Raw genomic sequence first — 27,974 nt, 5'->3', positions numbered from 1 at the left:
CTGCAGTACCCAAAACTGCAATAAAATCAATGATCAAAAGGGTTCGCCTTTGCGTAACTCCCCCTTCGTTTCACGTGGTCGCGTCCAGGGTTCAAAGGTTAGGATTACGTCACGTCTCGATAACAAGTTCGAAGACCATTGAAAGATGATGTATGAGCACGTGAGCGCTCTTGACTCACATAAACTGTCGATAATCTGACTCTCATTGCCATAATCAGTCTACAGTATCCGCGATCGCACATTACAGACGACCATGGAGGTACATTTGGTCCAGAAAAGTCGGTAAAAAGGGGTATTTCCGGCGGGATCCCGCGGCAAAACGACCCCGTCTTTCTTCTCACGCAACCCGCCAGTGATCAAGGTTTGTTGTTCTTTTGGCTTGTTGGCAACTAGCTCCTTTCTTTATCTCTTCCTGTCAACACTCTTTTGTCTGGTCGTTAATTCTCAAGCGCCATGTGTTGATTTCCACTCTGATTTTTACAGCTATGCAGGTAAAATAATTTTACCAAAGATCTAGTTTAGGATCTCAGCCTTCAGAACATAATATTTCCAGCACAGCAACGTTGGGTAACGTATTTGGTATGCTCAAGTCCAAAAATTGAAGTTCACATTTCGTACCGCAGACGTGTATTATGATATTATGCAGGAGGTTGGGCAGTCGGCGATCCACATAGCCTTCTACGATAATCTTGAAGATTTGTCCTCATTTTTTCTTTCACGTTCTAGGTTGGCAGGGAAAACCAAAGGGAACACATGAGGAAACCCCCCACCCACACCATATGGTTTAGATTCTACGCTCGAAGTGAACAAAGAGAGGACTTGTGTTCAACATGCAACCTGCTGGGATAAGAAGGCAAGAGAACCCACACAGAACTGTGGAGGGTTGGCGGACAAGTGAGCAACCCCCCTCAACCCCCCTCCCCTCCTCCCCCTACCCCCCCACTGTAGACTCCCCGGAAGTAGAAACAGACGATCCCAACAATGGAGACAGCGAGGTGGAACCAGAAGTTGCCGTCGACGCCGTTTCTATCGTGGAATCCGAAGGCACGGACAGAACTCCATCCCCTTCGGACTTTGAGGGTCGCCCCGCGACCGCAGCGAGTAGCATGCTGGACTGCTCAGAGACGAGCTCGCAACACGAGTACTCGTACCACACCCATCAGATACAGACCTCGCCGCTATCGGAGGAGTTTGATGGACTCAGAGTTCCCATCATAGGATACGAAATCATGGAGCAACGGGCAAGATATACGGTAAGTTTCGAACGTACAACAGAAGCCACTGTAAAAGGGGAAATGTTTGCTGGGATTTGATTTTGTGGCAGGGAGAAAATGGAGTCTTCTAGTGGATATATTTGCGGTGGTTTCAAGTTCGTTGTGAAGAGGTCACCATGAAACTTAAACGCAAAAATAAAACCACCACAAAGATTTCCCCTTTAACAGTAACTCTTCATAACTAGTCATCTTCATTATGTAACATCCAACATCTTTCATCCCTCCTTCGTGCTCTTCCTCAAACTTAGAGCTTCCTGTTTTACATTCCATCCGAGAGGATGTCTCTAACTGAAGCTAGGTACTTATTTCCACCTCAAGTCGAGTGAGGAAATAGGTGTAAAGTGCCTTACCCAACGGCACAATATTAGGGTCTGCAGATCTATCGGTGGCAAGGCAGTATCAAAAGGGCCAACCTGTACCAAAAGCCTGCCGGTGGCCTTTTTGATACTGGCTTGCCACCGATTAATCTGCTTGGAGATTTAAGAATCTCTAGTTCTGTGTCGCACTACTTTATAACTTAACTACTATTGATCAGGGGGGGTCGTGGATAAATACTGTGTTCTGCTATTCTACATCATGGAAGTACTTTCTCACATTACTTGATACACACATATCCCCACATTGCTGAAAAAGTTACTGTAAAAGAGATTTTCTCTGGTATAGAGAATATGGAGTGATCAAGGTGGTTCTCGGTCGAAATTGCCTGCAGGGTTTTACTGCAAAAGGAAAAATGTTTGCAGTGGTTTTGATTTTGCATTGAAGAGGTTACAGTCCTCGTGAGCCAACAAACTCCTCGGGTGGGCGGAGCAGTACCAAATCCACTTAGAAGCCCAAGTCTCGGGATCTAACTATTACTTAAAAAATGGGAAAATACCACCACCATGAACATTACCCCTTTACAGTAATTCAATCACTGTATCTTCTCCCCAGTAACATCTGCTTTAACAATTACACACTCTGGTACACAGATTATAAGGCATAGAAAAATTACTGCTGTGTTTCTGATTACAGTCGTGACAGAAGCGACCTTTAATTTTTGAAAGCAGAAACGAATATTTCTCCATTTGACTTTCATTCAGTACTCCAAATTCATTTTTTTAACAGGAGCATTGGTCCACCTAAAATCAGTAGAATGTCAGCAAAACATAATCACAAACATAACTGCCTCTCTTGAGAACTTCAGTCTGTTTATTTATTTATTTATTTATTGAACTTCTCCATAAAAATGGATGGGATGACGAAACAGGTGTACCCCCACAGGGGTCACCTTTTCAAGGCCGCCATGCCTCTATAATTCTATAGCTAACTTCATGATTCTAAACAGGTAATACATCAAACAAAAACAAGGTACATGTACAACAAAGGTTAATTGCTTCTTCTTTCAAGAACAGCCTACAAAATATCTTGGTGCACTGGAGTGGTGTACCCACACTCAAATATTACATCTAGGTACACAGCTCATATTTTGGGAGCACAAGAGTGCACATGCACCCAGTATTTTAAGCCATCATTGTCTGTGATTTGCCTTAGCCAGACTCCCTCAGTGTTAAAGGTTTAGCTTCCTTGACGTGAACAAACAGTATAGGCATTCTGCCTGGACTATTACATCACTTTGTAGACATAACAATAAATGCAAGTTGTAAGGTACAATTGTTCCGCCATCTTTGCCAAAATCACCAAGGACTTAGAAAGTGTCATGTATAGGGTAAACAGTAATGGGAAATGGACATTTTTGGACAAAGCTTCCACAGACTGTTTATTTTTCTGGGCCTCAAAGGAATTTGCCTTTGACAAAGGTCAATATGTTAAGCTAAGAAAATGTTATACTATTACGCTGTTGGGTTCCTTGACTGTTAGCTGGAACATGTCTGAATATTTGCATTGTTCTGTTTCATTACACCCTGGACTAGAGCTCACCATTAGAAAACAAATTTGAGTTACCCCTCGAACATATCCATTTGCTGGAAAACTTCAAATCAATTTGTCCACAGAATTAGTTTCTTTATTATATTTCCCGAGAAGATTATGTTTCCATACTTCAAATGCATTTAATTTTGGGTGATTTCATTTTGTGAAAAAGAGAAAACAGCAAAGTTTTGTTCTACAGTAACTTCTACCTCAATTGTTCAAACCTGGATAGTTTTGATAGCGCTATAGCCACATAATGATTATATTACAGGTATCGAAACACAGACGCCTTAACGGATAGCCAGTCAGAAACTGCTGACTGCGACGACTGGCTGTTTTGTATATTGTGTAATTTTTAGTTTGCATAGACCAGGCCTAACAGCTGGTTACGTAATTATGCACATAGAGACATACATGTAGTATAAAGGTCGCCGACCTTTAAAGTGTTGGACATTGTTCTGTCATCTCATTTGAAAATCACCTGATGGGGCGAAAATAAGAGATGGGGCGAAAATAATTGTAAGATTTATCCAGCACAATCTATTTTGAATATCCTGTTCCTAAATTCACCTCCAACTTTTTATATAAATCACATTGAAAAAAAATCATAAGAAAACACAAAAGGAAATCATGTGTTTGGCTGAAATTGGAATTTTCTGCTTCTGACTTTTTTGGTCTTGTCTCCTGTGAAGACATGCCAGCTGTTTTTGTCAGTCCATTGATTGTGATAAAGGAAAGACAGAGGTCAGGATAACATGCTCCATGGAGAGTCTGAGAGACAGGTGTGTGTGACCTGTTGAAAGTTCATATCAACAGCCAGAACAGGGACAATAGATATATGTTTTAGCTGGTCCATGTACATGTACAGGGCTCAGAATACTGGGTGCATAGTGGATAACAACTCAAAAAGGCTATGGGACAGCCTTCACCTTTTACCTATTAGTCACAAGTTTGATGTACACATGTATATAATCTAAGAACTGTACTATGATGAGTATCTGTTCTTAGTCAAGTTAGTGTCAACATATGTTGCCTCAGACTTGAGTCAGGCTGTCCACACAAGCCTGGAATGACAGTCCAGTAAATGGATGAGTGGCCTCAACTGGAAGAGATCTTCCTACCTGGCCGAACGGATCTACTCTACTCTACTCTACTCTTAATATCAAAAAAATATCATTACATGATTGTATGTGAGGGCATATCCTTAGTTACTGTCCCAGTGGACCAGCTCTGTGCTTGCCTACTGCATTATTTAGAACCCAGATTGAAACAAGGCATGTTACTTTGTTATGTATGTTGGTATAGATTTGTGCTGGGGGATAAAAAGCCTGGAATTTCTCCTAAAGAATTTGTCTCTTTGTATCAGGTTAGACTTGTTCTTTTTTATAAACATTTGATGTTTCTATTTGAAGGAACATACAGTTGGCCAGATGGTCTTGTGGATAGGGTTGTTGGCTTTGAATAGAAAGGTTCTGGGTTCTAATCCCTAGCAGCCCCCAATTAATTTTGTGCCCCCACACGGCTCAGGTGAAAATGAGTACCTAGCCTCAGTCAGATATAGGGATGTCCTCTCGGATGGGATGCAAAGCTGGAAGTCCTTTGTTTGAGGAGAGCCACACTCTCTCAACTCGTTAAAGAACCCACCGCATAGATAGATAAACTACAACAGATACAGCCCTCTGCAGTATGACCCTTATAATTACTCCATTGTGATTACCCAGGTTGTCAGGCTTTGTGTAATTTGTAAAGGTATGTTTGAGTTGCTAATGATTGTGATTATTGGGGAAAACTACCCATTGCTGGATGTATGTCATCTTGGTTACATACATTGCTTGCATACTTTCTCAAGTATAAGCCAACCTCTGCATTATTTAAACTGGGCTTTGCTTGGTATGCAGCACAAAGCCACAAACTGTAAGCAAAATGACACTCAGGCTTCACACTACAAAGAAGACGACAACGCTCAACAACAGTAAAATGATGTGCATTCTTAAACATGCTGCTCTAGATTTGGCTATCATAATCGGTAAAACAAGGCTGTGACACAACCAGATGTTCCATTGTGAATTTTGGGCAATTTCGCGTTTGACTACGCAACATGGAAAATTTGTCAAGCATGTTAAAGGGGAAGGGCTAGCAACTGCTCACTGTAAAAATACTGCAAATGCAGAAATGTTTGCGGTGGTTTTCTGTTCGCAGTACCGGTGAAAAGCCGTTCTATTATGTGACTATAGCGCTACTATTGTTTCAAACGCAAACTCAAAACCACTGCAAACACTCCATTTTCTCCCTACCCAGAAATTAAATCCCTGCGAACATTTCTGCATCTGCAGTATACCCAGCTACTGAAATAGCCAGGAAACTTGCTGCCTTTTGTGTCACTAGGCACTACTGGGGTCCGAACAAATTGAATCTAGCAAATCCTTGTTTGGTATAACAAAACAAGTTCTTTGTCCTTTTAATTTGCAGCAGTATTCATGACGTGTAACAGATTGATAGTTTATAATTAAAGTGATCATCTGTATACTTTGTCTGAAAAGAAAGGGAAACATAACTTTCGGAAGGATGAAGGAACCAGCGATACAAAAGTAAGTTGACAGAAAAAGTTATCACAGAATACCGTAAATTCATTTACTTTGGCAGTTGTGTTATTTTGCGGGAAAAGGAGGTTTGGCAGTGTTTTGAATTCGCATTTGACACAATCTTGTTACAGTCATACAGTAGTCATACAAGGGAGACATACATTTATCCGTGGTGTCGTGAAAATAAAACAGCCGCAAAAGATTTACAGTGTTGAATGTGCTGGCCTGATCTGAAAAATGCATCAATGTTTTTTTTCACAACCCCCCTCTTCCTCAATCCGTAATGGTTTGATCTTGATTTAAACTCGTGAGAGTCACATTAGCCTTTTAAAGACACCCTTTGACCCCAGCACCAGCTAAATCAATATCACTTGTTTGCTGCAAATTTTCATTAACCTTCCTCTTCTGATGTAGCCCATTGGTCCTGATTCCATATTGGCTACAGACTGGGGTGTGGTGTGTGAAGGGCTGTTTACTGTGTTCATTCAGGTCTAAGTGGCATGTCATGAACAGATGCCATTCCCATGATAGTACCAACTTTAATGGTGGCAGGGTGGGCTTGTACTTTGTAGTTAGGGTTGTTGACTCAGAACCTGGAGGTGGTACTCACTACTGAGCTCGAATCCCACACAGCTTTGGCTAGGGATGTCCTTTGGATGGGACATTAAATGGAGGTCTCCTGTTTGAGAAGTTATGTGGAACAAACCAACAAGCTGCTAGGGAGCTAGAACCTACACCTCTTCCCCCATATGTCAAAAGCTACCTGCCACCAAAAAATCAAGTCCACAGTATGTCCAGAACAAAAGATACAAAAAAAAGAAGTTCTGCTGCAGTACCAAGGTCAGCCATTGGCACCAGGACACCCAGGATTGACCTTGACCATCAACAACACCTACTCACATAGATTGTAATTGCTCCGGATTCACACACACACACACACACAAACACACATATACATACACATACACATACACATACACATACACACACACACACACACACAGACGCACACACACACATACACACACACACACACACACACAAACAGCCAAAAACTACTAATCATACCTCCATTACAAATAGACAAGTTTATTATCTGGGAACAGCCATGTCTATACTGTATCTAAGGTCAGCTTTGTCTAACTACTGTTACTCCTGTGAACAGCTGTTCAAGATCCACGTACAAGTTGAAGCTGACGAGGGCTGGTTTGTCTTTAGAAGATACTCCGACTTTCAAAGGTTGAATGACAAGGTGAGTGTTACTGTTATAAGGAAGATGGCCCAAGAAGGTCTTGCTATCTGTTAACAGCTTCTATGGAGTTATAACTTATATAAGCAGCATCATAGTACTGTTAGGGTTTTCATAGCAATGAAAATTTCCATACTAGAGTCAATTCCATGTCACCGAGAGGGTTTTCAGGTAATATTGCTAGTGAGTTCAAACAATTTTAGATAAAAGACTATTCCAGTCAAAATAGTTCTAAATTGTTCAAACAATCAAGAATGAAAGTTTGAACATGTTTGAACTTACTTATATATGTTCGAACTATTTGGAAAGTAATCGCACAAATATCTCTTTATTTAGAACAATTTTCAAACATCTATGTGATTGTTTCACTGTTCGAACATGTTGGAACAATTTGAATCATTTTTCAAATGGTAGATTTGGGTTATTGCCCCCATAAAAGTAGGTGCTAATCACGCTCTATTGTCTGCCTCTGTATATTTTTAAATTTCACGTCTGGACTTTTGTCTTCAGGTGTCTATGCATGGCACCCAGGCCTAATCCCCTATACTTTGAAGGGATGTGTGAATTGCCCTGTTCCCATCCCACTGACCCAGTTATACCATGTTGTTATGATGTTGGAACATGTAGGAACAAATGATCAACCTATTTTCCAACAGTTTCGAAAATAATACAAATAACATGTGCAATGTTAGAAATTTGTCTAACATGTTGGAACACAGCAGAAACTATTTAGAACATCACATGAATGTTGGAAATTGTTCTAAACAGTCACTTATCTCCCTTAGATTGTTACAAAGGTTTTACAAATGTTAGAACAAAAGACAACAAACACCCTCTCGGTAATGTGGAATCGACTCTACTTCAAAGAGTGAAGTGTCCTCATTGTCTCTTGCTTATGACGTTATGTGTAGATTTCAAATTGTGCAAATTGTTCAAATTCATCTCCATTTTTTTTCAGTCATAGGCATACTCATAGCTCAGAATTTTAATTGAGGTGTTAGCTAACAAATGAGGCTTTAAGGTACATACACAAGCATTTTATACGGCCTATTTTTAAAGCAATATGTTTTGGGTTTTTTGCATGATATAATTATAGAGAAGGAAAGACTTATTTTGTGTCAGAGGTTTCTGAGACATTTTACCTTACACTTGTCAGGTATCTTAGTATGTATGATTTAATCACTTTGTTTTTGCATGTACACACTTGTTAATTGAGGTGTCATGCATCTTGGTATATACATGTATGACTTTATTTTATTTTATTTTTGCATGTCTACATATGTGTGTTCATGGATGTGACTGCACTGTCAATGCACTACGTATACCCCCCTCCCCACAGTTGAAGGCACGTTACCCGGGCTACAGGTTTGGTCTATATGACGACGAAGAAAACAACGACGGAGTCGTGGGAAAGGTGCCTACTACCCAGCATGCCTTGCATGACCTCCGAGCATGACCTGCGATGTAACTTGTGCATGCACAACCGTTTCTAATCCGTAGTATACTGTATACAGTTACAACGTTTTCTTTTTCTTTAGCAGTTTTTAGGTTTGACAGGTTATTGTACATTGTGTAGAGAAGCTGGAATGGCTCTTCTTACATCATTTGGTTGCAGTTCACCGCATTAGACTCTCATTCTCAACCCACGTTCTTTCTTTGCTATCATGGTGATCAGCTTTGTACATGAAACTGTCCAGTAGGGCTGTCTCCAGCTTGAAATTTTTGTCTGTCCCACTCATTGTTGGGGAAGGGGGTATTGAGTTTATCTACCGCAGGCCTTGGAAGGAAAAGGCAAAACTAGATTCAATTTGAATTTGGAAGGAAAAGTTGATATTGATTTTCTAATTTTCCGATGTTCTCTCATTTCAAGCTTACGAAAATATATTTTCATATCATGAAAGTTAAGATTTTTCGGACTGACGGGATGAAACTTTTTTCTGTCCCAACAAGAAAATTTTCATCCTGGAAAGGAGGGATGGGTCCTGGAGACAGCCCTGATGTTGACCACGTAATGATCTGACACTGTGGTGCAATCCAGAAAACAGATGCTGCCAGGCGCTATTCAAACATGCTGCAGTTCTCCTTAATGAGTGCTAGAAGCTCAGCGGGTCAAAATGGACTTTGTACTAATCATACATGTTTGCCTCTCGCAGCAGTTTCTTTGCATTGCACAGTGGAATAATTAGCCTGAGTGTTATCCTATTTAGTTCCAGGCTCTACCTCCACATTTGAGGGTAGAGCCTGGATCTAAACAAGATGATACTCAGGCTATGAAATACTAGCCTGGTATCCATCCTTATGTCATACCTGGGCCATGATAACGTTTTCAGGTGTTCTGGACTGGTCCAGATTTTATGGTATCCTACGGTCTTTTAATTGTATCTAGTGGTCTTATATAGAATGCTTTGCGTGCACTGCAAAAATTCGAATAGCAAATTCAGACCTTGGAAATGATGTTCTTACCATTTTTTTGTTCAAGGACACCAAACGTTTTTCAGTTTCTGGTGCATTTCACATTGAAATGTGTTTTCTTGGGTGGGTATGACATATAAAGAATACTATTATGGTGTGTTCCGTATCACCCTCAGTACAAGCCCTCTGCTGGTCCGATTACCCCCTGACCTCTGGAGTGCCCACGGCCCACGGTCAGGCTGGTACCTCAGTTGATACGGAACACACCTTGTGTTCTCTATGTATTGTGTTCTGTCATCCTTATCCATTGGGCGGACAGATCTAGAGCACAATATAGGTTGGATACCAGGCTAGTAGAATACAACATTTCCTTTCATGTGACTGACAGACTACATGTAACTGACTAGCAAGGATCAAGGCAATGTCTACTAATCCTCACATGCTTTGACTTTATTTTTCCTAGCCTTAGTATTATCCTTGGTTTAAGCATTGCTCCAAAAGGCACACCTATTTATCTGCGTAGTGCATGCTAGTATCGTGAACAAGAGGGCATGTATACTTTTGTTTTATGGAACTGTAACCTTGAAACTTTCACAGTGGTTTTATTTTCGCAGTGACCTCTCAACTGTCTATTCATGACAGCGCTCTCCCTTGTACGACTACTGTATTACAGTTTGTTTCAACACTCTGTGAAGACCTACATTTTCCTGCTACTGAGAAATAAAACCACTGAGAAAGAAAAAGAATTTGCAGTTAATGTACCTAAGTCCTTAGTGTAACAAGGATTTTACTTAGGCTATCCATTTCTGTTTCTTTTAAAGGTGGTGTTCATTTGTTTATCTTGTCTTACAAGCTCTCTAAAGTGCTTTTTATAACCTGCATTTTTTTGTTTGCTCTTGCTTTGCTGAGCAAAATTAATGAAATCATTTTGAGATTTCAACACAGGCTTAGGTGAGGAGATTATCAGTGGTGAAGGGGTTCTTATAGTGTGAGCTTTTACCCCATATCTGCTTGGTGATTATGGGAAAACACTTCGTTAAGCCTTCCCCCTGCTTAAGAAATTATATTCAACGTAACTTAAAGGCACATACATGTATTGTAGAATTTTGGTGCCAAAATGGCAAATAAAAGTCTGCCTTCAGATTTACATTTGCAAATAACTTCATGACATTTTTCAAATTTCTAGCAGTTGTAAATAACGGAAAAGCAATCCATGCAAATTACCCTTGTTTTTACTAATTTTAGACGTCTTCCAAAAAGTTCCTAGTTGGATAAAATTGCAGGCTTTATCACAATACAACAAACTAAAGTCACATTCATATCGCTGTGCAGTGTTATGCGGTAGATTCAGATACAGAAAATTACCTAAAACAGCGACTTTCCTTTAATGTTTTGATCGGTCAGATTCTGCAATACATACCTTTAGTTACCAGGTACAGACAAAACAGGAAATAGCAACAGAAACCAGATACAAACTATTCCTGACCACTGTTACTCAACAATTTCCGGGACATGACAAACCTTAAGATAAGTGTAAAACACATTTGCAACACTTGTTTTTCTTTTCTGTAGCTGAGAAACCTGTTCCCGACCTTCCGCCTGGCCCTGCCACCCAAACGTTGGTTCAAGGACAACTTTGATCCCACCTTTCTAGAGGACAGAATTCTGGGATTGCAGGCCTTTGTCAATAATGTCATCGGGCATGTTGATATTGTTGACAGGTAAGTGCATCTTTTTTTTTCCTATATTTTTGCCAGTTCAGGAGAGACTTTTGTGCAATTGCATAACGGATGCAATGGAAGATGAAATACATTTTATTTGTAAATGCCTTCATTATGTTAAAGTCCTTCCAGCACTAGATGATGCATAGGGCGGTGCCAATCTCTGTTTCAATAGCCCTTGGGCCACACAATTGTGTGCAATCATTATGAGGTTGAAAGAAACAGGCTTTTCAAAACAATTAAACCAATCTCCCCAAGCTTTCATCATCTAGAAGACCTCCAATAAACCACATTTCTACTAAATCCACAAACCCCACTTATCATGACGTCATCTAAAAGCTATGATGTGAATTTGTGTACACGTTTCAATAAGAGAGAAGAGACTCTGTATTTAGATGGAATGAAACACAGTGTTCCTTTTCTTTTACTTCAATTATGTTACCTAATGCATTAAGCCCATGTCAGGCATGAATATGCAATAAAGTGTCATTGTCATTAAAAACATGGGACTGGCACTTAAATACATGTAAGTTCAATCTGACAGTCCGCTCTGTATTCCCAGCGACCCTGTGCGAGAGTTCTTCTGCCTGGACGACCCTCCCGACCCGCTGGACAGACTGGAGGAGAGTAGGGTATGTTCTGTGAGCCAGGACTTCCGAGTTTACTCTCCAAGCAGAGGAGTGGGTCCGGATGGTTTATTGACATGTTTTTAAGCGTTTTTGTCTGGCTTTCTACTTTGTCATTTTTTTTTGTCTCTATATTGTGTCTGGGTTATAGAGAGAAAAAAACATGACAAAGCCCGACAAAAACGCCTAAAAACACGTCAAAAACCGGCTGGACCCACTCCTCTGCTTGGAGAGTACTCAGAGTTCTGTACACAAACCAGAGTTAATGCTGTGTGATGTAATTCCGACCCTAATCAACGTGTGGCGCTCTTCCACATGCAGTACTGTATCTCCTAACTGCTGCACTGCAAATGTAATCAATCATGCAGAAATGAAATTTCCTTCAATGCTTTGCTGCAATTGCCAAGCTGAAATTACCATGAGAATCATTGATTCCTAGAGCATATCTATATAACAAACTCAGTATCCAATAAATGACACGCCAAATGAGAAATATTGCACACTGTGTGATCACTACTGTAGATGAAAAACTTGCACCATAACCATCGACATGCCTCTTTGCTTTGGAATGTGATTCTATCAATTTCTTTTGTAAACTAGGTTTAAACATGGAGCTCATTTCACAAGGCTCCCCAAAATATGATACATTGTCTACATCTATTCTTTTTACACAAATCCAAGAGTTCTTGTGCCAAAATGAAGAGCATTTTTTCCAAATTATTTCAGAAAATCACCTGTGTCAAAAAGAGCTGTAGGGTGCTTGTATGTGACTTCACAACTGCCACGCTGGTTTTTAGAACCCGGAAAAGTCATTTGACCTATAAACTTGCTTGTGTGCAATGTGATGATTAGATGACTGTAATTGTATCAATTATACAAATTATATTACCTGGCGACTTCCCTCTTTGACAATCCAGCATGGCAGACAATGCTTATATCATAGAACCCCTTTCATACCTGGATCTGGGATTAACCCAGTCATGGTATTGATCCCAAATCCTGGTATGAAGAGTCTGAATCCAGCTTCAAGGGGTCTTAATCAAATCAGGATCAATCCTGTGCCATTTTTGTGCCACAATTTGCAAATCCTGGCATGAATCTGAAAGGGGTCTACATGTAAGTCACGTAAGCAAGCACCCTTTAAAATGGCAAATGTAACCTGAACTGTGTCACTTCCTGAAATAGGGTCTGAATTTCGACACCAGCGGTAACTTCTCTCATTCTGTGGAAATGCAAGTTGTCCCCATCCAGGTATTACATGTACACATGTGTGTACAACATCATTCAAGACTTAGTAGTACATACTGTAAGCAGTGTCATTTGTAGAGTGTGTGTTTTTGGTAGCTGTAGGTTACTTGTGGTAGCCAGTCTGCACATAAAAGATAACCTGCCACCCGTATTATCATTTTGTGTGCATGTTTTATTTCAGATAAGACCATACTGATTTGATTATATTGATGACATCATCTGGGTACCCCAAAAATGACCTTGAAAAAAGTTGCCTTCATCGTGAAATCTAAGTGGTCAGGAAGGTTTTACAAATGACTGAACTTACATAACATGGTTTACCAAACAATAAATCCTTCATTTTTGTCCTCTCACATCTTTTCTCTTTAACTTTGAAGACTTCGCTCATTAGTTTGCATTTTCAGATATTTTTTTGCTCATTTTGCAGTTTCTTTGTATAAAGTACAGTACGGTCAAAAACGTTTTGGACGTCAAGGACGACAAGGGATGTGTGTGTGGATGTCATCCATATGATTATGACAGTTTGGCCTAATTAATTATAAACATCTCCAACAACAATTTACTATAGCCTTGAGAGGCTATGGGACTACCTTTACCTTAATAGCAATCTAAACATCCCCCACCTGAGTTTTTCGCTTGCTGTGCCCCCTTTTTTGTATTTACTGAAACAGCCCTAATTTTCCATGTGTGCATGCTTCCCTTTGTGTGTCACCTGTCCAGGCCCTGTGTGAGTCTCTAGAGGAGTGTGTCTACAACCTCAGAAGGGAAGTCCTGGAGAAAAACCATGAAGTAGAGTCCCTGAAGGCTGAGCTGGCCCAGAGCAAGGCGAGGCAGGAAGAACTGGAGAGGCGACTCGGGTGAGCCCTTTTTATGACATTTCTTATCACTTTGTTAAGTAGAGAAGCTTTCGGGTGGCATCCGCCATCTTTCTTTAGCTCATAAGGAGGGGTCATGTGACCTAGGTGTCAAAGGTCACGGTTAAGAGACGGGGGAGCTTTATCACTTTGTATCTTGTTTGTCTCTTGGGTTAGCTTGTGTAGTCCAGTGGTTAGCAACCCTGTCTCTGGACCAAGAGGTCGGAGTTCGAATCATAGCTGTTGTTGCTCACCCGACATGCACGCTACTGGAAAGGGTTGCGGTCCTTAGGATGGGACATTAAGCTATAGTCCACTGAACAATGTACTTTTCAAAAAGGGCTAGGGGAATTTCCTTGGTATGATAAACCTGTAAATACTGTTCATAGTGTCTGTCTTCTCTGTCACGACTAGTCGAAGATTAGCTCTTCAGTGAACTACATGCACATGTAAGCTGGTTTGAGATTACTTTCCTTTTTTTCCTTTTTTGAGCACAACCTCAGGGCCAGAGCTCTAGATTTCCCCACTAGCAGTAGTTCTCAACAAAAGTTTTTAGGACATGGCAGCAATCTACCATGCACACATACATAGCTAATTTATCTTCAGTGCCCTATTAGTCAAATTGCTAGTGGAAGGCAACATATTATTTGCTCTCTGTCCCAGGTTGGGTGGACAAAGTCATTCTCCTGCCCAGGGTAGTGAGGGCAGTCTTGCGGAGGCGGATTTCCCATCAGCCATTGAGGCGGACCAGGGCCAGCTCCAGGACCAGACATCCAACAACGCCAGCACTGTCACTCTCAGCAGTCTGCAGTCTAGTGAGAACAGGGTGGTGTCAAGAAGGTGGGTAACTTGGGTGCACAAGGAATACTTGTTTCTTTCACTGTAACTTTATGTTCACTGTTTTCACAGATACCTCTGTACTGTGAACTTATCATCACCATGAAAAGAAATGAAAAACCTGTTGTTATTGTTTATGATTCCTTCATACATCTGTTCTGTAAATCACTTGCCACCACCGTGAAGTTAAAGTTCAGTGAAAATGTCCATTTTCCTTACACCGTGAAATCAATGCTACTGTGAAGATAAAGTGAATTACGGTAGTTTCATCAGGTTGGTAAGTCGCTGAATAGAAAGACTCTTTGTACACAACAAAGTGATTTATTCAACCAATGTTTCGGTGATCATCTGTCACCTTCCTCAGGGCAAGAATTGACAGTCAGAGTTGCCCTGAGGAAGGTGACAGACGGTCACTGAAACGTATGTTGAATAAAACAGTTGTGCAAAGAGAGTCTTTTCACTCAGTAACTTGGGTGCTGTAATGCAATCTGTATTTCTGTTGTCTTCTGCTATTGCAGTAATGCCCCACCACACTGGTACTTGTAAAGATGTTAAGGCCTTGTCAAATCTTAACTTGCCAAGAACAGATGAATAAAACACCAAAAATTACATATTTTGTAAGTGAGAAATGTACAGGCTTCAGTAGGACTTCTTGCAAATTTATAAATGATCAATGACAAGCAGTGCCGGCAGTACATGTAGTTGAGGGACGTGTACAATTACCTATAGCTGGTACGGATACAGTACCGCAAAAACATCTGGATATAGGTTCAAAATACCAGAACATCAGTGTAACGGTACTGTACCTGAATTAACTCGTACGTACACTCAAGTATACGACCTTTTTACTTATGTTGTTACTAGAAACGTGTTATTTGTACAACAAAGATGAAAATTTAGCACTGGAAAGAGATGATAGCATTTTATGGTTGTTGAAATCAGCACCGTCTTTGATTCAAGATCCTCTTTTACGGTAACTCTCACAAAGAGAGACTATTGGGGACAGGTGCATTTAGATCTTGTACTCCTAACCTCAACACGGGTCATCTTCCCTTCATACCACATTCTACAACTGGATAGCAGTGGTCACCTTTCCTTAACCCCCCAACCCCCCACCCCTACACGGTTCTCATGGGGCCGATATTGAGCACATCACCTCCGCTCACATACGTATGTATGGCTCGTCGTTTTCAGATCAGAACTACCTTCTCCTCTGAGCCCAATCGAAAAGTTCCGCGGCATGTTCTCCAGCTTCTTGAAATCCCCAACAACAACGACAAATGCACCGGAGCCTTCTGCCGAAGTCAGGTGGAAGAGGGGGGCATCGAACCGCGTACAAACCTCACCGTCAGAACAAGGTCCTCTCACAATACTCCCTCTCTGTCTCTGTAAAAGGCATGATGAGACGTTGTTGTGGTGGCTGGTTCTTGTTGGGGGTTATGGGTCCTTGGCTGTAGGCTAACTCGGATGGCACAGCATGGTGGATTTGTGTGTGCTTTGGGTTCTTTCACTCTAACTCCTGTTGTTTTTCAGGTTCTGTTTCTTTGCATGCAGTTGCCGTTTTTCCCAGACTTGGTTGTCGTGTGTGGTGCACTATTTGTTTCGATATCCTCTTAAACCCCCTGCGGTCTAATTTATGACTGCTGCAGCAGAAGAAAATAGTGCCTGTGTAGTTTCATCTGTGTAAACAATGAGGCCACTGTGAACATACCACAGTTGCAATAATACTGACTAGTGTGAAAAAAGCTTTCACCCTTGAGGTGTCGCCAAAAAGCTGCATCTTCACCATTTACATTGAAGTAGTTGACTCTAAGCTTGATTGTCAATATCTATTTCTATCATAGAGTTTCTTGCTCCCATAAAGTAATTTTCTTTTTTTCTCTACAGTGGCGTCCTGACATCTGCGGACACTTCAGCAGACGCCGCCACCCAGAGCTGGAACGACTCTGACTCCTCCCCTGCCCAGAACTTGCCCAAATTTCACTCCACACCTGTCATTTCACCTGCACACCTGAAGAAGGACGCGGCTGCTATCAGGATCCAGGTGCAATCCGCCTCACCCCCGCTGCAAAGGGCAAAGGTCAAGTGAAGGACCCCCGGAGGCTGTCCGTTGCTTTCAGTCTATTGTGCCCGAGAGAGTTGGCTTTAAACTGAAACTTGAATACCCTTTCCCTGTAAGAAACAGACAGCAAGGGCAAATCTCTGTTTAAAGTCACCCTCTGTTTATCAAGAATATGTTCAAAAAATTGATGTCCCTTTTAAAAATTTTGAAAAAAAAATTTTTACTCGTGTTCATTTTCCACTTCCACAATTACCACATGTTAAACATTGGACCAATTGTCAATAAGAAATTAAAGTAAAGCATCCTGGAATGTTCAAATGAAAATCATCAGATTTACCTGAGGAGTCCAATGTACATGGCAAAAACAGCCCATCAACAATTTGAGGAATCTTTCTGATTGGTTGGGATGTACTCTGGATTTTAGAATAAGGACAACTTTTTGAAGCCACTTTAAATGCCCAGGTTATGTTTGTGAAACATGTAACGTTAGTCTAAGAAAATGGTTTATGGGCATGCAATATGCAGTCAGTCATTTGTTGCTTGCAAGCCAATCATGGCAATAGCTTCAGGGCACGAGCAAAGAAATATGACAGGAAGTAAAATGATGGTCTCATAACCAAGATAGAAAGCAGATCCAGTATGTAATTCTTTTGCTGCTTTACATTCGATATTTCAAATAGTATTGATAGATTATTGCAGAAACCAGCCATAGATTGAAAAAATAATGTCATTTTAAGAACCCCTTTCCACTAAACAGCAATCACTGAGTGGCATTATTGGATTTGTGTAACCCTTGATTTCATAACTGTAATATGATGCAAGGTGTAAAAGTATGATTTAACATACAACAAAACACATAAAAAGGTTTGTTCTTTATCTATGAAATTTGTTTAAGATATGAAATCTGTCAAATCTACAGTCGCTCAGCAGTCGAGCCTCTAGTGGACAGGTGGTGTAAGATTCAAATTACCACAGTTATAAAGTTTAAACAACGGTTCTTTAAAACAACAGTATGTTTCCTCATGACAAATGAACAAACAATAATCATGATAGGAAATTAGCATGTGTTACTTTCTACTTTAGCCTTGTGGAAGGAAAGTGATTTGAATTGATACTTCAGTATCTGCTTGTATTTTCTGTAAATAATGTTGCTGTACTTGAAGTTGATGCTGCTCTATTTGTTCAGAATTCTGCAGTAGAGTCACCCTCCTAAAAGCAGGACCCCTATCGCTGGATTCGTTGGCTCGCTCGCGTAGGGGAAAGCAGGACCTCTATTGCTCGATTCGTTGGCTCGCTCGCGTAGGGGCCCTGCTCTTTAGCCTCGGTAGACACGGTTCTGGCGACGTTACTGACAGTTCCTCATGAATAATTTATGAGCTATCCTTATTTGGCACAATTTGGCAGTTAATTTCTTCTGAACCTAAAGTAACGATGTGAGACGTAACCTGATTGGTTGATAGCTTCCCAGCGTCCTTTGCTCTAGATGAGGTTTAGCAAACCCTTTGATTGGCTGAAGCTGTTTTGGTGGGGACGTCGTCAGAACTGTGTCTACCGGGGCTTAAGAGCAGGGCCCCTACGCAAGCGAGCCAACGAATTGAGCGATAAGGGTCCTGCTTTTAGGAGGGTGCAGTAGAGTTAGGTGATTAAGTTACAAAGTAAATTTTTTCTCATGTCTTTTAGTGGTGTTCAAAGGTAGATGCATTTGTGTAGATGCTGTTTCATATGAAATATTGTACACATCAAGCCGCACAAATGGACGGAAGAATATGCCTGTTTTAAAGTATTCAAAGCTATAAAGTCTCATGTTTACATACGGCACCTACATGTATTTCCAGACTGAGAAAGGTGGTGGACTTTTTTAATCAGGCATTTATATATATTTAAGCCATATGGAAAGTATCAGTAAGTGCAAAAAAAAAAGTAATGATATGTGATTTAATACATGGTTTTAGATAATGTATTGTCAACAGTGAATCATGACTGCTGAAACATTGATGTTAGAATTACTTGTTGCTAATTCTCTGTGCAACTGTGGCATTGGTACACTTGATGTTAAGGGCTTGGAAAATTCATGTTGTGTTTCTGCTGACAGCTTTGAAATATTAGGGTCAGTAGGTAGGGATTTGTAGTAGTAGTAGTATCCGGTATTCTCTCCTGTTTTTTAGATTTTGGCTGAAGTAGTCCAACAAATACTTTCAAACAATGAATATCTGACATGCCATTGGTATTTTCGACATCATATTTTACAGATATACATTGTGCAAGCACAATTTTCTATTGCAGTAGAAACAACTCTACAACTTTTTCATCATTCAGATGTCATCAAAAATTTCCCTTGCCAGCAGTCGACCCACAAAAAAAAGGCTAAGGTTGGCAGGTTTTGCTAGGGTCAGTCGGGTAACACAACACTTTTTTTTCCTAGGCCTAGGTGAATTCTTGTCGCCAGTGCTACATTTACATCTTAATCAGATGACTATGTTTTGTGATTGAGCATTGTTCACAATTTCATGACTAATTCTTGATGTGAAAAAAAGAGCACATTAAGTATTACAGAAGCAACTGTGGAAAGCAAAGGAAGCCTGTGAGAGATGAATGGGAACGAAATGTAGCAGAACATGAATATTACAATATTAGAAACAACAGGCAGTATGTCAGACTAGTACATGCTACACAGTGGACTGCAGCTTTGTTGCTGTAAAATGTCCCACAGTTTTAGACAGCAAACGACATGCAGTGATATACAAAATGTACATGTTGGTAGTAATTGGTATAAGGCCATACTGAATTGATTATACGGCACCCCAAAACTAATGTGAGTGTTCAAAAGAAAGAAGAAAAAAAGGTAGGCCAAAAAAACTGGTCATGAAGGCAGAACAAATGACAGCATACATCTGCTCATTTTGCAGCTTCTTTGTACAATTTACAGTATGGTCGCAAACCTTTTTTCTTGGAAACGGAGGAAAATTGATATGCGTGCATCCATCTAATCAAGTAAGTGTGACATAACCTTCAAAATCATGAGATAACTGCTCTACAAGCATAAGTGGAACCCTGCCTTTAATACTTAATGATACATTTGTTTGCATTCTGATGTTGTAAGTACATGCTGCATAGTATATAGAAGATATCAGATAATAGATGATGCACATATCACAACAAAATATATAAGACGTTTTGTATGTGCAAGGATATGCCGTATAATATATATCTCGTTGAGTATTGTACAGCAGTGCAAAAGTATCCCAAAGTTTTGGTACAACCACCATTTAATACAAGCAAATAACATGCAATAACTTTTTTGTTTTTTGCCTGTATGAAGCACTAATGAAGTTGATAAGTGTGTCCATGTGCTGTATCTGATGATGGTGAAACAATATAATGCAAAACTCAACAGTGTAAAAGTAACAGCTACTCTGAAGCATTATTGTATTTGCCACCTTCTGTAGTGACAGTGACAGTAAGCGTGATGTTGTGCTAGCAACTTAACAGCAAATTCAATCAGAAATCATGTCTGAATATCTTTGGCACATGCAATGTCCTTGGTCAATAAATCATAGCAACCGTGTCTAGAATTATTTACTTGTCACACTTTTACCTCAGTGAAAACGGAGGTATTGTCGTCAGTTGGTGTGTTTGTTTGTTTGTCTTGGTGTGAGTCCGCAGTGATGTGAATATTGCATAGTGGCCGCATGTAAGTTGGAAGTGGTGTAGTAGGTCGGGTCCAAGGCCTGGGAAAAAAACATGGCAACCTTGGTGCACACTGATACCAGCACTGCAAACTTCCTCGCACACAAGGCAAGGGCAAGACTGAATCACAACATCCTTCAGTGTTTGTTTTACCTAACCGGTGAGACTCGGGCACTAAGTGATTCAAACCAAAGACTTTCTTGAGAAAGTGATAAAGCACTATTCATGCTATCTGTGCTTCTTGTCCTGTCCTGTGACGTGTGTTGCAGCCCCTGCTGTAGTCTGAGTGTCTGTTGTTACCCTTGTCTCTTCTGTGTCACTTCCTCTGTGTATGAATAGCAGTCCAACAACAATACAGGATGCTCCGACATACCACAGCAATGAAAGGGCCTCATGGAATAGAACCCTTCCCAGGACACCCTATAGGAAAAACAGAAAGGAAATTGTCATTCCACAAATACATTTAACATTACATACGTCTTCAGTAACTTAGTTTCCAATTGAATTCACTGCTAGTATGGTCGCAAAATAATATGAAAAAGCTCAAATAAAAGCTATCTACCACTCAAAAATCATGACCATAGCATGACCGCATATGCGTAACAACTAAGCTTATAAACTAAATTCAGTGCTATCGAATTCAGTGGTGTACTAGTAGTAGGTTGTATACGCTAGTGGTTGTGTACAAAGAACTTACCAACTGATGAAACTATTCATGGAGCTCAAACAAGAGCTATCTATCACTTAGAAATCAAGACCATAGCATGTCCTCAACACAAGATATCAAGACTGTAACTAAGTTCTGCGACAGTGCCATAGAAAGTTGCTGGGTAGCCCATATCAAACTTAACCTTAGGTTTCCCAACTCCTACTAGTACCCTTCGTTATACCAAATAACAAGATCCATCCACAACTCCCTGAGTTATGCTGCCCAAAAACAAACACACAAACGGCAATGAAAACATAACCTTGGCGAAGGTAATGAAAAGCGTGGTGAAAGATGTTGGGATGTCCACAAAGAACATGAGTTATTGTCACAGTAAACTATCTTGGGCTCTAGTACCATAGTGGTACCTTTAAGCGTTAAAATACAGTATACTAGTAACTTAACTGACATAAGGTCAAGAGGATGATAATCATCATATTCCTAAAAGCTTGTTACATGGTTGCACAGGACAATAAGAAACTTACAGAGAAGAAGAAGTTAGCAGCTGTGTTGGTGACTGTGGCCTCGACCGAGGACTTGCAGATTGCCAGAGCCTTAGTGAAGAACACCCACATCACAGCATTCAGCACAAACACCATCCCAAAACAGATGATCCGAAAGTACGTCAGGACCTAAAAGGCATAATAAATATCATTATCATATCTAGAACAATAAATGGATGTTTAGAAAGATGTGACCACGAACTTCTGCAGACGGCGCATGCAAGGTTTATAGAACTATTGTTACAGTACCAATTCTGTAACTTGTTCTTTACTGACTTCAACCTATTCCTATGCATGTGCTTCCTGTCACTAAGAGTTTTCTTTGCACTATAATGACTATCGACAGGAATAGCTATAATGCCCATAATGTAATAAACTTATGACAAGTAGACTGAGCGACCACTGCAGATGGTTTAACCAAAATTTCCTAACAGCTTTCAATCAACAACTACTTACCAACTCACAGACGACCTCTGACCCATCGCCTTGCTCGTGCTGGAGCAGCAATGACACCTGATACACCAGCACCTGGCAGGTCGCAGCTGCCTCCTCTGTTGCCATGGCAACCTTGGCGCACACTGATGCCAGCGCCGCAAACAGCCCCGCACACAGGGCGAGGCTAATTCCCAGCATCCTTCAGTGTTTGTTCTACCTAACAGGCACTGAGGGATTCGAAACAAGGACTTTCTTGAAGAAGATTCCTTAGAAGGTATCAAGAAACAAAATTTAGACTCTCCACAGCATTCAGTCTAAACAAGGAATATTCCAGTCACTGTACCAGTGAGTTACCCATGTTTAAACAGTGGTTTGAGGAAACCCCTCCGGCATTCATGTCTGAATAGTGTCATTCAAGAAAGACACCTTGCACTGTCAATCAAAATCTGCCTTCTCTCCCATTCACCACAACTTCAGGATCAAACCATTGTCATGAAGGAAAAAAAAAATAATGAAAAGAAATTTACTGCAATAAATGAGAAGTAGCCGTATTTTCAGATAGGGTAAGTTAAAGGACATTTATCTTCTTTTTCAAATATTCCTATTAAAGTTTGTGGGAAGATATTTGAGGTCTGTAGTGTATAAATTGTAGTGGATTCTCCCAACGGAAGTTCAGAGGTTATTCCAAAATGGCGGATATTGAAATAAGCGTGCGTTCTTACGTGAAACTCGTACTTCACGCGGCGAAATACCCACAATTCGCCGTCAACGGCGTACTTCTGGCTGACAGGAAGAGATACAAGGACGACAAGGTCGTGTCTATAGTGGAATGTGTTCCGCTTTTCCACCTAGCGCTGGGATTGGCGCCCATGTTGGAGGTCGCTTTGTCACAGGTAATTTTGTCCCTGAATATGTACGAGTGGGAGGGGGGTTCTTCCTCTGACATAATTTTGTTCGGTGGCTGTAACTTAAACTGATATGTCTGTTTTCAGATCGACGCATACTGTGAACAGAACAAGCTGATCATTGCGGGATACTACCAGGCGAATGAACATGTCAAAGACGCGAGGTGGGGCCATTTTGTTATAGCAAGGAGGGTAAATTATCTTCTTAGGGGAGTAGAAAATGATATGGTAATTGCTAGATATAATTTAGGAACGTTGTGCATACAAGAAAATGATTAGTGACCAAGTTAAAAACTGAACACATGACAGGATATAATTTGTTAACTGTAATGTAAAAAAACAGTAGACTGTAGCCTGCATTTAACAAACACCTTTAAGTGTTGCTATCAGCTGAAAGGTCATGAAGTATGTTAATGTATTTAAATTGATGTGTCGAATTTATAATGTGTATTATGTGTCCCTTTATTGCAGCCCCAATGCTGTTACACACAAAATCATGGATAGAATATGTGACAACTTCAATGATGCATCGTTATATATGGTAAGTGGTTTGGCCCTCATAACTGGTAAATACAGACACTTGTTTCTTAAAACCTAGGAAGAAGAATGCTACATGGTCCAGAAAAAGTTAGGATCTGTGGCTAGCTATATGTAGGGATCCTCTCTTTTTTTTTCTCAGATTTCGACAGACAAATTATACTTTTTTATAGATACACATACAGTGAAATGCACCAGAACACCGGTATTTTCAACAGTATTCTAATCATACAGATATACATGTTAATGTTACATTTTACAAGCACAAGTATAATACTATATTGATGGACTGAACAAAGAAATACAATGTTTACTGAACATTCTTACATCAGCTCAGCTGTCCAAAGTTTGAAATACAGGAGGTCTGTTGAATTTCATTACTTTCATGTCAGATCAAAAATTTTATGTCCCAGCCAGTGGCCCACCCCCCCAAAAGAAAGGTTAGGGTCAGTCAGGTAACCAGAATCACCTTTTTTTTTTCCTAGACCTAAGAACCACCATCCTCCATTTCGGGAAGACATTTCACGGCATGACAGCTGTTACTTAGATCAAGCCAGTAGCTACATGTACATTGTATGCTTGGCTAAGGACTATAACTATGACAGCTGTTAGCCCAGCATATATGTCTTACTAGTAGCCATCTGTCCTGATGTTGTGCTTTATCTATCATTAATTTCAACTTCAAAAGTCAGGCTTAGAATTCATTTTTGGTAACACGTGCACCTAACCTAAAAATGTCTACAGAAAAATATTAGCTGCACAACATACATTCTATAACTAACTTATTTTAAACAAGTAATACAACAAAGTCTATAATTTTTTTCTGAACTTTAAATGTCTAAAACATGCTATATACTACTTGTACTGACAGTACCTTTACTGTTTGTATCCCTACACAAATAGGTTCTAGGTACACCAGTGCGCCCACAGTCAAAATTTAGATACATATACAGCTCCAATTTTGGGTGCACAAAAATGTACATGTACATGTATATGCATCCAGTATTTTGAGCCCATGTATCTTCTTATTTCCAGGATTGGTATTTCCCATAAGTATAACATGAATTTATCAATATTTAATGTAACACGCTCCACAGGTTGACAACTGTAAAATGACTCCTGACATGGAAGATGCTGTGTTCAGAGTCTATGCTTTTCAAGATGGAAAATTCAAGGAGAGAAATCCAGACAGGTAGGTGAACTAACTTTCTTCATGTGTGGTAAAAACAAGCAGTTGTAGAAGTAACTCTCATCAGTATTGTTTTATTTTTACTAGAACTGTTTTTGCTAGAGCTATCATTGAGTACAGTAGGCTAGGGTATCCTCATTAAATTGCTTTAAACAATGCTTGCAGCTAGATGTGCAAAGGTTATGTGTAACAGATCATTCTGTGTGATATAACCAGCTGCTGCTGCGCCACGTGCCTGTGAAGCTGGTGTGTTACTGGTTTACCGAAGGGTGGTTATACCTGGTGTATAGATCATGCAGACACATACAGCCTGAGATGAGAGAACTTTGAAAAAGTTCATCCAAATTTTACTTTTATCACCCACTCTCTCTGTCAAGCTTCCTTGGAATAACCAATAGCAAGGTCAATCAAGGAACAGTGTGAACTTATGATAAAATGGTTGACATTTTTGCTGAAATGTTTGTTACAGCATAACGTTAGAAGAGCAGTGTCTATCGGCAGCGTCTGGACTCCTGAACCAGAAAGTTTTTAGGAACCTGGTGGACTTCGACAACCACCTGGACGACATCACACAAGACTGGCTCAACAACCACCTCAATGAGGTTATAGGTAGGTTTGTTTGTTTGTTTGCATTCCCCATTGTTGTGTATGGCCAATTATCTTTGACACATCTGCTTATACTATTAAGTATTACAAGTACATCTATATTTTCCAGCATTTGTTCGTTCCAACCCCATGTAAAGCCTAGTGGCACATAGGGAAGCATGTTTCCTTGCTGTTTCAGTATCAGGGTATAATGATGTTCCAAGGTCTCCCAGTTACCAACTCATTGGAACCAGGATCTTAACTGTGAGGCTGCTTATCAGCTGAGCTACAGGGACATCCCTAGTGACCAAATGTTCTTTTTTTTTTCTTTCAGAAATCCACAGCTGGTAGCTGTACTACAACAGAAGAGCACACAAGGAGAGGACACCAGAAATGTGTTGTCTGTAGTGTACATACCAGGAGTAACTCATACTATTCAGTGACACAGTGTGATGGTAGGATATTGATACACTGGTAACTCCTACGTTCAGGTTACACCATTCTCCTACACAGAGCCTTGCCCACAGCCTATGCAATATACCTTGGGGAGGTGCTGCTAAACAGGGCTGAGATTTCCACATTTGTGGGTGTGGCCTCTAACCAGCCCAGTTTAGCAGAGCCTCCTTATCATGTACATATATTGTATAGGCTGCGAGCAAGTCTCTGCATAAGAGAATGGTGCAACACCAGACTGGGAATTGAACGGTCATGGACAAACAAAACACTTTTATACAGACCTTTTGTCCCTCAAATGCTTCTCAAGTGAAAAGATACAACTGTTCTTTAAAGTAACAATTGATAGACCATAAGCCAATGAATATAGAAAGGATATAAGTATTAATCTGTACTACATCATCTAAAGATCTAGTATTACTATTAGGTTGTGACAGGTTATGGTTGTAGAAAAAGAATTGTTATAAGAAGACATTGTCTTCCTATGTGATGAAGTAGCATGTGCAAAATGAACAAATGAAGAATGTTCAAATGAAAGTTAATCTGTGGCGGTAATTAACATTGTAGAGATTTTCATATGCTATTTCCATACACAAAGAAAAGCTAAAGGTCTGATAGAAAGCTTGTTGTAAGAGCGTTCCTTTGTGTACAGAAAGAGCATATAGAATCTCTTCAAATGCAGAATGTGTATGGCAGTTGTAATTATCGGTTATTTTGTTAAATAATTTGTTAACAAGATAAGATGATATTGTGTTTTGATGGTATGATATAGCAATGTTGACTTGTATACTTCGCATCTGAGTATGTATCATATTTATTGCAAATCATTTCTGTTATACATATTCAATTAATGACTGTTAATTATGAATAAGGAAGGAGAGACAAAGAGATTTGGAGACTCACCTCCTGGGCACTAAGCTGCAGTTAGGAAATGGGATTCTGTCCAATCTCTTGAATTCTTCTCTTCTCTTTCCCAAAGCCTTTATGTTCACATCAATGTTTTTGTAGGGATACAAGTATATACCTAAACATAACATTAGGTACTCGTATAGAGGTTTAAGTTCTGACCTGTACCTGAACAATTTGAGAAAGTAACCTGTGGTCTTCAATGATGACAGAAACATGAATAAACAGTTATAGTACGTTAACAGAATGTTTATTTAGACTTCAGTTACATGTATCTGCATTGTATTAAATGCATAAAACTAATGTTTTCAAGATGATTTCAAACAGAAAAAGGGAGCTGATTTCAACAACCAATGTTTTCATCTTTTCCTAAAATTTTGATCTTTCCGGGAGGACTAGCTCGTTTTCAGTACAAAATTTAACCTCCGCATGACATTTCATTGTTGATATTAAACAAAACACTTATGTGTGTGGTCCATGATACTTTCCTTCATTTGAAATATCAATATCACTAAAGATGACATTAGCAATATACAGAAATTTCCATGTCTTACAATTATTTCCTTGCCAGTAATCATGATTGAAATACAACAGGAATATGCTAAAGCATAGTTTATTCACATCTCATTTCACAATATCATATACTGTAAAATGGTAGATGTTTGCGGGGATTTACTTTTGCAGTAAGGAGAAAATGGAGTAGGTGGGCAGAAGACAAACAACATTTTTTGGATGGTTTTAAGTTTGCGGCAAAGAGGTCACCACAAAAACTGCAAACATGAAACCGCTGCAAACATTTCCCCTTCTACAGTACTGCTTGTGGAATGTTTTTGCACTCTCTCAAACACCCCTTACTCTCAGATGCCATACTGCTACATTCTTTAAGACTTTAGTTGTTTACTAAGTTTCAGCAACTAAACTTATGAGCAGCCTTCAAACAGGAACACAATAACTGCTTCTGCATGGCTCCTCAAAATAAAAATAAATACGCAATCTCTCTGGCTTGTTCCCCTTCGTCGAGGATTAGTGGGAAAGGCAGGCCCTCTGGTGGCTGAACAGTCCTATCCTGGAGAGGCATGCTCGCCCGCATCGCTCGCAGATGAAGTGGGCCTGGGCTGGTGGGTTCTGAGCAGCCGTCTTTCTCCTCCTTCGTAGCCTCCATAGCAGGCTTTGAACCGGCTTTTTTTGGGGGGGGGGCTAAATGATACACTTTTTGCAGCCAGTCCGCAACTATCAGCCAACCCGTAACCATCTCGAGATGGTTACGGGGTGGCTGATAGAGCCGGTTCAAAGCC

At 40.1% G+C, this 27,974-nt stretch overlaps 3 protein-coding genes across 7 annotated transcripts; 2 read left to right on the top strand and 1 right to left on the bottom strand.

Moving 5' to 3' along the window:
* Window positions 1-86: 86 nt before the first annotated feature.
* On the top strand, window positions 87-20,338 carry LOC136438771 (sorting nexin-16-like). Of its 5 annotated transcripts, XM_066433710.1 has the most exons (11): window positions 87-361; window positions 727-1,253; window positions 6,930-7,016; window positions 8,353-8,427; window positions 10,998-11,146; window positions 11,709-11,778; window positions 12,958-13,023; window positions 13,741-13,877; window positions 14,538-14,714; window positions 15,906-16,069; window positions 16,599-16,716. In XM_066433710.1, exons 2-11 carry the CDS (start codon window positions 831-833, stop codon window positions 16,607-16,609), a joined length of 1,359 nt encoding a protein of 452 aa, XP_066289807.1. In that variant the 5' UTR covers window positions 87-361; window positions 727-830; the 3' UTR covers window positions 16,610-16,716. The 5 variants fall into 5 exon arrangements, with proteins under 5 accessions (XP_066289807.1, XP_066289806.1, XP_066289809.1 ...); XM_066433709.1 differs by lacking the exon at window positions 15,906-16,069 and having other exon boundaries at window positions 88-361; window positions 16,599-20,338; XM_066433712.1 differs by lacking the exons at window positions 8,353-8,427; window positions 15,906-16,069 and having other exon boundaries at window positions 89-361; window positions 16,599-20,338.
* On the bottom strand, window positions 18,618-22,559 carry LOC136438772 (transmembrane protein 42-like). The gene is made up of 3 exons (XM_066433714.1): window positions 22,126-22,559; window positions 21,652-21,798; window positions 18,618-20,880 (listed from the first exon to the last, which is right to left on the bottom strand). Exons 1-3 carry the CDS (start codon window positions 22,300-22,302, stop codon window positions 20,689-20,691), a joined length of 516 nt encoding a protein of 171 aa, XP_066289811.1. The 5' UTR covers window positions 22,303-22,559; the 3' UTR covers window positions 18,618-20,688.
* A 209-nt stretch (window positions 22,560-22,768) lies between these two features.
* LOC136438770 (ER membrane protein complex subunit 8-like) lies at window positions 22,769-25,796 on the top strand. Its single transcript, XM_066433708.1, has 6 exons — window positions 22,769-22,997; window positions 23,097-23,173; window positions 23,481-23,550; window positions 24,644-24,738; window positions 25,205-25,344; window positions 25,655-25,796. The coding sequence occupies exons 1-6, from the start codon at window positions 22,794-22,796 to the stop codon at window positions 25,669-25,671; spliced, it is 603 nt and encodes a 200-aa protein (XP_066289805.1). The 5' UTR covers window positions 22,769-22,793; the 3' UTR covers window positions 25,672-25,796.
* Window positions 25,797-27,974: the final 2,178 nt, after the last annotated feature.

The sequence above is a fragment of the Branchiostoma lanceolatum genome, chromosome 7, assembly GCF_035083965.1.
Source record: "Branchiostoma lanceolatum isolate klBraLanc5 chromosome 7, klBraLanc5.hap2, whole genome shotgun sequence".
NCBI lineage: Eukaryota > Metazoa > Chordata > Leptocardii > Amphioxiformes > Branchiostomatidae > Branchiostoma > Branchiostoma lanceolatum.
This window is presented reverse-complemented; position numbering and strand designations above follow the sequence as displayed.